General features: G+C 41.5%; 2 protein-coding genes and 1 non-coding gene across 3 annotated transcripts; 2 read left to right on the forward strand and 1 right to left on the reverse strand.

Annotated features, from left to right (window-relative positions):
- The first annotated feature begins 697 nt into the window (after positions 1–697).
- trnat-agu lies at positions 698–771 on the forward strand. Its single transcript has one exon. It is a non-coding gene; the product is annotated as a tRNA-Thr (tRNA).
- A 562-nt stretch (positions 772–1,333) lies between these two features.
- Positions 1,334–3,391, forward strand: cmbl (carboxymethylenebutenolidase homolog (Pseudomonas)). Its single transcript, XM_038726975.1, has 6 exons — positions 1,334–1,492; positions 1,663–1,877; positions 2,069–2,176; positions 2,379–2,521; positions 2,690–2,781; positions 2,967–3,391. The coding sequence occupies exons 2-6, from the start codon at positions 1,663–1,665 to the stop codon at positions 3,144–3,146; spliced, it is 738 nt and encodes a 245-aa protein (XP_038582903.1). The 5' UTR covers positions 1,334–1,492; the 3' UTR covers positions 3,147–3,391.
- A 289-nt stretch (positions 3,392–3,680) lies between these two features.
- Positions 3,681–9,894, reverse strand: cct5 (chaperonin containing TCP1, subunit 5 (epsilon)). The gene is made up of 11 exons (XM_038726963.1): positions 9,658–9,894; positions 9,170–9,230; positions 8,716–8,880; positions 7,868–8,066; positions 5,866–6,058; positions 5,197–5,346; positions 4,984–5,103; positions 4,661–4,846; positions 4,422–4,559; positions 4,076–4,256; positions 3,681–3,966 (listed from the first exon to the last, which is right to left on the reverse strand). The coding sequence occupies exons 1-11, from the start codon at positions 9,760–9,762 to the stop codon at positions 3,839–3,841; spliced, it is 1,626 nt and encodes a 541-aa protein (XP_038582891.1). The 5' UTR covers positions 9,763–9,894; the 3' UTR covers positions 3,681–3,838.
- Position 9,895: the final 1 nt, after the last annotated feature.

Consider the following 9,895-nt stretch of genomic DNA (forward strand, 5'->3'; position numbering starts at 1 on the left):
ATTTTCTTAATTGATGTGTACACTAACTTACGTACTCCTAACTGGTTTGTATATTTTCTACATTTTCAATAAAAAAAAATAAAAAAGGAACAACCTTACAATATATATTCACATACATATAAAATCAAATATTTATTCATACTTAACTGCGACATCTGCAGGATGTCACATGAACCAACAATTTTGAACCACCTTTCTGGAACATTTCCGACCAGAGCAGAGGTACAGTACATCTGTAAAGGCCCATCGGGTTAATCTCTCTAATTTCTTTCTTGTTGTGGTTATTTTACCATGTCAATAATCAGTTTTTAACTCAATTCCCCTTAATTACTCTCCAGTGTATTTATTACATTTTGCATTTAAGGTGCCCAATTAAAAACTTTATTCCTGTCTCTACCTTTTCCGCAGGCATTCTCAGTTCCCAGTAACTATTGTGTTAGTGCTTTATTTTTTACTTCCAATTAACCACTTATTGTTTTACTATATCCTCACTTAACCCTAAATCGCTATAACTTGTTAAAATGTTACCGATTTGATATAAAATGTAGCGTACTGTTTTTGGTGAAAGTATATGGATAATATTATGCCTGCTTTTTTTTTAAATGTTAAACCAAATAACTGTATCAAGGACATTTTACCGAACCGTAAATTAGATACCTTAAGATTAAATAATACTCCGTCATCCGGGGTATCTAATGGCGCCGTGGCTTAGTTGGTTAAAGCGCCTGTCTAGTAAACAGGAGATCCTGGGTTCGAATCCCAGCGGTGCCTTTTGTGAAGCGCGTCCGTGGGAGAAAGAAGTTAGGATAATAATATTGAACTGTCTTTCTGTCATTTAATCAAAAGTCTTTGGTCAACCCAGGCTTCAAGGGAACAGGACCGGAAGGAGCATAATTGTCTTGACAGAAAAGAATTCACTTTAACACTGCACACACAGAGAAAAGATAAAATAATGTTCACTTTAGAAGTGAATTTAAAATGCACAGAAGCTGCAGCACTGAAGACAGAGCAAAACCTCCACAATATGTAAATGTTCATTTTTTCCCCATTCCTTACATTTACAGTCCTTACAGTCCATTTATTTGGTCATAATTTAACGTATTGTTCCCATCAATCAATCAATTTTGAATCTGTTAGGAGTGATTTTCAATGTGGTTTCTTCTGGTTGAGTTTATAGAAAGAACTTAAGGCTGTCCCACAAACACATGTCAGACATATTGACCATATGCTTTCATGTCTATTTGCATCAGCTATGATACGGTATGTCCTTATCTCCACCTTTAAGTGCTGTTTGTATTGGCTACTCAAAAAATGTAATGTTATTTACTTACAGCTTTTATTTTGAAGGTCGCTGCAGGAATTCCCTTCTTCATATGAGCTTCACACTGATTCCACCAGCTATACAATTACCGACTTGGCTGCAACTTTTCCAGCCCTACACGACACTTAAGAAAGTTTCCTCTGTCAACGGGAATTCGGGTAAAACAACACGGTATGTCTCTGTGCAAATTGATTTACAGATTATTTTGTTTGAGACTAAGACGTCAGACTGGGAAAGGTTAACGTTAAAGCTGTGCAAAATGCTTTGTCATTGTGTTGCACAATAATGTGACTCCCAGTTCTGACCGCACGACAGAGAAATTAAATCTTGTGTGTCAGCAGATGGCGAATGAAGCCAAGCCATGCCCCTGCGACATCGGTGATCGGATGGACTATGGAGGGCTCGGCCAGGAGGTCCAGATAGAGCACATCAAAGCATATGTAGTGAAACCATCCGCTGCATCTGACAAGGCAGTCATTGTCATACAAGACATCTATGGGTGGCAGCTTCCCAACACAAGATACATGGCTGATATGCTGGCTGCCAATGGATTCATGTGAGTAAAACTGACTATGCTGCACGCACTGATAATGGTGTGTGTGTGTGCTTTTAAAAGTAGACTACATAAACAGGCTATATGACATTTTGGTGGGTGAGTACTTATTTAACCCAGAAGCTTTTCCATATGCTGTGTTATTATGGCCAGTTTAACAGTGATTTCTTCTGCCATTGTTGTGCTCTGAGCAGTGCTGTCTGTCCAGACTTCTATGTTGGAAAGGAGCCATGGAGTCCATCACATGACTGGTCCAAATTTGAGCAGTGGCTTGAAGACAAAAAGCCAACAAACATAAACAAGTAACGAAACAGCTTTTTTCCAGATTACTTGGCAGCCAAGTTGAAAATGTATCTAGCTATAGTATGCATGTATCAAATGGGGCAGTTACAGTATCAGTATGGTCTGGTGTTTTGAAAGGCTTGCTGATCACATGCATTTATTAGCCTTTTTCCTTTATGCACTAGTTTTAAGGCGTTTTGGTCATAGTATTTCCCTCCTCAGAGAGGTGGATGCAGTGCTGAGGTTCCTGAAGGAGCAGTGTGGGGCCAAACACATTGGAGCAGTGGGCTTCTGCTGGGGAGGGGTTGCCACACATTACCTCGCCCTGCAATACCCAGAGGTCAAAACTGGAGTGTCAGTCTATGGTACATCATTGCTACAGTAAAGTTAATTTCACACACAATTCACTTCAGTGTAATCTTTGTCTTCCCAATTTCAAAAAAATCTATTAATATACCCCCCCCCCCCCAGGCATGCAGCATTGGTTTCTGTACAGTGATTTAATGATGGGATTATGTGGTGCTGCTGTGCAGGGATTGTTCGTGACACAGAGGACAGGTATGAGCTGAAGAGTCCTACGCTGTTCATCTTTGCAGAGAAAGATGAGGTTATCCCACTGTACCAGGTTAGTACGCATGAACCCCTCCACCCGGATACTTCCTTGCAGCAGCATCCATGTGTCTCCGATGTGTTAAAATACACCAGCGATTAAACATTTTCTGGCTCAAGGAACTTCTGTGCTGCAGAACCTCATTTTAAAATGTCATAACTGCTGACAACCCGTGCTCCCACATTTTGTTGCTCTTCCAGGTGAGAGTCCTTGAAGCAAAGCTGAAGGAGAAGTGCACAGTGGATTACCAGGTGAAGATCTTTTCTGGTCAGACTCATGGGTTTGTCCACCGCAAGAGGGAAGACATCAACCCCGCAGACAAACCCAGCATCCAGGAGGCCAGGGCAGACATGCTCAACTGGCTCAACAAGTACATGTAAATGAGAAGGTCGGCAGCATCAGCACAGCGATAAGAGCCAGTTACACATCACGAATGGTGCTTTTGACCACGTTTCTACACACAGAAGATCAACTTTCACAGACAAGATGAAAACATGATAAATTTAGCGATGCTATTTACAGCAAGCTCAGGACAGTGATTGAAATCATTTTTTTTCACATTCCAGTTTTCCAAATGTTATTGTAGATTTTATTTTAGGGGTCTGGGTTCATGTATGAACATGTATGAACATGTGGATACAGAAGAACTGTAATTCTAATGTTAAACTATAAAGCACTTTTGCCTTGTGTCCCCCAAAAATGGCTGCAGTACCTGGTATTGTATGGTATGAATGCAAGAATTAAATAGCATTCATATAAATGTGGATCACACTTTATGCATCAGCTTCCCAACTTTGTATATTCAAGTTTTGTAAGACATGTAATGTACACTTGATGTGGAATACACAAATAAAATAAAGATCCAGCATAATCAGGTTCAACATTGGGGCCTTAAACAGAGCTATGGAGTCAAATTTCAACGAACCAACATTTTAATGGGGACTTTGTTACTACAACAGCTTGAACATTTTGTATGAAATGATAAATAGCAATATGCAGTGCGGTTTGGACGTGGTGTTCAGGGGAAGTGCCTAAAACCTCAGAACAGCTCAGAAAGTGTTGCGGGAGGCCTTCAGTCCTCACTCTCTCCCGGGCTTCGGATGTCGTCAATCTTTAGGATCATCTTGACTACTTGAGTAGCCAGCAAGATCTGCTGCTTCTTGCCAATCAGGGTCTCAACCACATGTTGCTGCTTCATGTCTGTGGAGGAGGAAAAACAAAAAGCCATTTAATATGGTCTGACATCTCTCTGGTGTCTGCTTTGACACTGAAGTGCAGTGTTGCCACTGTCTGGCAGCTGGCTCCTTACCATTGGTGTTTTTGTGCAGACAGTCGATCCCGAGGAAGGGGTTGGTCTCTTTGACCTGTCTGGCTCTGACCTCTGCCATGGTCTGGATAGGGTTCAGCCCGCTATTCTCAGCCAGCGCCATTGGGATTACCTCCAGCGCATCAGCAAAGGACCTCATTGCATACTGCTCCAATGATGGGCACTAGAGAGGCAGAAATAAAGATGATCAGAGCAGTAAGAAAAACGGCATCTTGGTGGATTCAGAGTTTGCCAAAAAAAGTGTCAAACATTTATTCTCAATCCTAAAAGGAATACCACACTTTATTTTGCTCAATTCATTGTGTATCTGCCTTTTAGTGCTTCTCACCTTGTCTGCACCCTGGTTGACAGCCAGAGCACATGCAATCTCTGAAGCTCCTCCTCCATACACAACACGGTTGTCTTTGACCAGATTGCGAATTACACACAGGGCATCATGGAGAGCCCGCTTTGCCTCTTCAATGATCTAATGAGATAGAATAAAAACTTGAATAAAAAGGTCAACCAAGTGGGACAGAAACATTAATGGATACGTTGGAATAGAGTAAAAGTCACATTTGTGCTCACCATTTTGTTGCCTCCACGGATGAAAATGGTCACAGCCCTGGTGTTTTTGCACTCCTGGATAACCAACATGTGATCCTTTGTAGTGCCAAAGGAGATCTCCTTCACCACGCCAGCCACACCAAGCTTCTCTGGTGTCAACTCGCAGAACCGTGGCACGATACGCCCACCCGTGGCTATGGCGATCAACTGCAGAGAAAACACACTTGACATTAGGCAACAACGTCATTTCTACTTGATACTTTCTGCTCATCAGCAAAACGTGGCCATAAGAGATGAAGAACGTGAAAAATATTTTGCTCTACCATGTGACAAGCATCCCTTACCTCAATCTCAGGCCCTCCGACCCAGCGCACAGCCGGCAGCTCATTCTGCAGCAGAAGGTGGTTGGCTTCATCATCAAAGCCCCACTGGCAGATGGCCAAATTTGCGCCGACACTTTTGACCTAAAAGAGAAATAGGAGTTTTGAGATTAATCACATGCCAGTGCAGATGTGAAGAATTCAGTTCTTGTAGTGCTTCGACACTGCAGTACTAACCTGCTGGATCATCTCCTCAAACTTCTCCTTTTCATATTTCTGAAGGGCTTTGTAGTCCTCCACACAGGTCACATCCAACTTATGCTTGGTCTTGGGCTTAGGGGGCTCAAACGGGCAGGTAAGAATGGCGATTTTAGCATCCTTCAGAATCTGAGTGTTGACAACAAAGAATTGTGGTTAGCATCATCATCTTACAGTGGTCACAAACAGAAAATGGTCTAAACCTGTAGAGTTTTCCCGCAGCACTATAAAGCAATTAACCATGGCCAACTGAAAATATCCTTTCAAAGACCCTTTCATGCGCAGTGAGAGCACAGGCAGAGGGCTTATTACAGTCCTGCGAAGGCCAAGGATACCAGATTTTCTCATTTTTGTGTCAGAACATTTGATTTATTTATTGCTGTCGGGATGTAAAGAGAATTTCAACAAATAAAAAAATATCCTACTGAAATAAACTGCCTATCCCAGCTTTAACTTCTTGCAGTTACCGTTTAATAGACTTCAAACAATCACCAAATAATCTCCATCAACAAATTTTGTAAAATACTTGGCACAGTTATATAGACCGATGTCAGACATGTACATTTTATTTGTCCCTATGCACTGTCAAGACGAAACTGGCGATAGAGCAGATCACATCAATAGAAAGGGATATTCTCTCGTTTGTACCTTGGGCATCTGAGGGTGGCTGAACTCCTTGTCAACTATGACTCCCTTGATGAGCTGTGTGTCCTCCAGTTTGCCTCCTACTTTGCCCTCCACCTTGATGAGCTCAAAGTCTACATCCTTCCTCTCCATGTCAGCCACAGTGAGAATGGCATTCACCGCAATCTCTGCCATCTGTCTGTGGCACCGGTTGATACTGAAAGACAACAGTGGAACTTTAATTTGTGATATCTTAGATGTCACACAAGAAAATGACTATATCATGGTCTAGGGGTGTGCGATATGACAATATTAGATCGTGAACAATTAAAATGCCTCCACGACCTGCCTTTCCAAAGTGATCGTTGGTATCATGCTACAATGCACAGTATCAATTTAGTTCTGTAGCTACACACGCAAACATTAAAGTTCTTCGTGTTCCCCGTCTGCTCTGCTTTAACTCCCTGTGATTTATGGAGTCTGAAGATGAACAGAAAGTGTTACATGTTGCTAAAGTAACCGCTAACTGCAGCTGACTTGCTGCTGTTATCTTATTAGCTCAGTTAGCCAAGTGGTAATAGCTTCCTCAGCCTGGACTGGGAGCTCAGAGCACCAGGGGAGTGTTTTGTGTTTAACGTTACACCTCCACTCAAGCACTGGAGGTATTCAGGCCAGGATAACATCAGTGAGCGTTGCCAGATTGTTCACCAGAACCGGAGCCGAGCGAGCAGGTAACGAAACACAGCTCTCAGCAGCCTCCTTGTGAACATGCCATGAACACACGGACCAACAGGGAATACAGGGCCGAGGTGATTTCCGGGATGATACAGATATTATCACAGATCCAATTTACTTTTTGCTAAACTGCTAAGTTAACTGTATCTGCAAAGCTAGTTAGCTCGGTTAGCCGTGCTGCAAGCTGTACTATTAGCTGAGTCAGACCCGGTGAGCCAAGAGCCAAACCTGGCAAGAAAACCACCTCGGTCCTGTATTCTCTGTTGTCTCGGAGGCTGTGTTGGGTTCTGGTCCGGCCACAGTGTTCACTCACTGGGAGCTGAACCAGTCTGCACAGAGAGTCTGCATGACGAGGAAAGGGGCGTAACGTACATTCAGGCTATTGGCTACTGTAAAACGCCAATCAAGTTCTGCAACAAGTCCCTGTCTTCGTGTTTTTATGCAGAAGCAACTATTTAAATCTTTAAATTGTTAAAATAAAATGAATCAGTTCTTTGTTATTTGAATGAATCATTGGTCAACATTGTATACGATTAATAAAGTAGTGTTATTTTTCTCTTTTAAACTAACAAACTAATAACGTAGAAACAAAATAGTCTTAAAAAGCAACATGAAAATGAATCGTGATTAGATTGTGAACCATAATCCTGCCTGAAATAAATCGTGATATATTTTTGCCGCATCGCCCACCCCTATAATGGTCCATACCAAAATCTAAAGAAATGTAGCTTACAAGTGAAAACACGATTTAATAGTTTTCTGTTTTACATCTGATGTACCGAATAGTCAAGAGCATTTGTACACTCAGTTGCCAGTTTATTAGGTACAATAAATTAACAGGAACTACCTCAGATTTCTTACCATTAACTCAACTACATTCAGTTGCCAGTTTATTAGGTACTGCTAAGTAAAACTAATGCAGTCTAACATAACAGTCCTGCAATAAATCCTCCCCTTTATGAAAGTTAAAATGTTCAGTTTTAAACTGCTTCATTGAGGTGTTGATTTCAACTGTATGGTCATTTATGAGCATGTAGATAGTGGTGCTGTTATTTCGTATCGAATTATACGCAGATGTTTCTAATATTGTGTGTACTCTATTTATATAATGACCAATATTAACCTACATAAATGTAGGATTTATTGCAGGGCTCTAGCATTAGACTGCATTTGTTTTAGCTAGGTGTTCCTACTAAAGTGGTAATGGAATGGAAAGCAATCTAAGATAGTTCTTAGATTAGTTGTTGATTATATTGTAGCAATATAACACCGTTGTGTATATAAAACTCACATTTTTGATCCCAGTGTTGTCATGGCGGTCTCAATGAGTGGTTCTGTGTTGTTGGGATCGCAGGGGAGGGTTTCTGCAATTCTGTCCAGCTCGTCGACCGCAATGCGTGCAGCCTGGTCATAACCGTCAGAGATCCTGATGGGGTGGATCCCACGGTCTAGCAGCTGCTCAGCCTGCTCCAGCAGAGCGCCAGCCAGCACTGAAGAGGAAGAGGAAAATACAGTAAGACAGTAATGCTAACAATAACACTTACACATGGCTGACAGGTTTTCTTGATCAGAGCTGCAAAAATGTTGCTCATAACACGTTAGCTAAATTACATTTTGCATATTCCTAATCCACGCTTTTAGGGATACTTAAATTTCAAAGTTTTTATGAGAAAGTCAATATCGTCAAGACTTTGAGACTATGAGAAGGTGTTAACAGAAACTCATTAATAGTGTTCTTTATATTGTAGCGCACCATTTTTGTGTCTATTAATAACTGAAGAAAAACGTACCCGGATAAAATGCAATTATGCAAATCCTGTTGCATTTAGGGTAAAACAGCAGCTAAATAATTCTCTCTTCTACAAAAAAAAAAAAAAACCTTGAAAATTTTGGATTTTATGATCTAGCTGAGCCATTTCATTGCAAGCCTTGGCACGATTATCAATACATTTCAAAGTGAGGGTCTATAATGATTGCACAGCAGTGCAGAAAAGTCTCCTTTTCAGAAACTCTAGGGTTGTATAATGTTGTGATAATTAACATGTTGAACCCTATGTTAAAGACCACCAGAAAGAGCAGAAAGGTATAAATTCAGGTTTACAGTCCATAAAAAGAACCCCTTGTTTTTCTTTCCCGTACCAACAACTCCAGTGGTTCCATCACCAATCTCATCATCCTGGGATTTGGAGAGCTCCACCATAAGCTTGGCAATCTGGTGGTCCACGTCCATCATGCTAAGAATAGTGGCTCCATCGTTGGTAACTGTTACCTCTCCATCCCTGTCAACCATCATCTTGTCAAGACCTGGATGCAAAAAATTTAATAAATGGGTCAGGAGAAGTGAAATGCGCGATATTGGCTAAACGATTACAATAGCTGTCACACAACTGTATGTGGGAAGGATACCAAATTTACAAAGTCGAGCTCAATATACAGAAGTTATATTGATGGCCAGCATCTACGCACTCATCCAGCCTTGTCATATGATTTATCGTTTTGACAGGAAGTCTGATGTGGAGAGACAGCTAGCTGAAATAGTGGCATCGGCAGCTGCTGCTGCTGCTGTGACAGCTCTACATTGGTTTATACTCACCATTAGGTCCCAAAGATGTTTTAAGCGTTGACGCCACTGCCTTGGCTGCCATAATATGAGACTGCAACACACAAACATTTTCATGTCAGCTCACAATTTGAGTAATTCCCTATTCTTAGTTTCTAAACCGAAGACAGATTGAAATTGCCATCTGCAAAAAATAGTTAAAAAACTTTTATATGAAAATGTTGCGCATCCATAAAGCCCATTTTGGGCACAGCCCTGTCTAGCAACACTCACCCAACACGCCTTGCACATGGGCCTCAATATTAGCATGACCAGCAAATCCTTTCACTAACGCTATGCTGTGGTTTTGCACAAACCTCTTCGTTTTCCAGTTGAACACATGCTTACAAAACATAGCCTTTGTTAGCAACACATATCGTCTCCGGTTTAACGTATTTAACGTCGTGCAGCTAACAGCAAATTAGCAATTTGCTAACCAACGTGCCACAACTGTGCTCCGCTAACTAGCCCATTGTACGTACCTTCAATGCGCCAATGCCCGATAACCGTGTCTTCTTGTCCTGGTCTTTAATGATGATGAAAGGCCTCCCATACTCATCAAACGCCAGTGTCCCCATTGCGGACATGTTGACTGTGAGATTAGGACACTTAATACGTGTTAAACGGATAAAATGATGAGTTTTTACGATGTAAACCTGGAGTGTGGCTTAACTACAAGCCGCACGGGTCTGCCGGCGACTTCTGGAAGGATCCACGGGC

Source organism: Micropterus salmoides, unplaced genomic scaffold, assembly GCF_014851395.1.
Source record: "Micropterus salmoides isolate LMB-PRFRI ecotype aquatic unplaced genomic scaffold, ASM1485139v1 Ms_hic_scaffold_1, whole genome shotgun sequence".
NCBI lineage: Eukaryota > Metazoa > Chordata > Actinopteri > Centrarchiformes > Centrarchidae > Micropterus > Micropterus salmoides.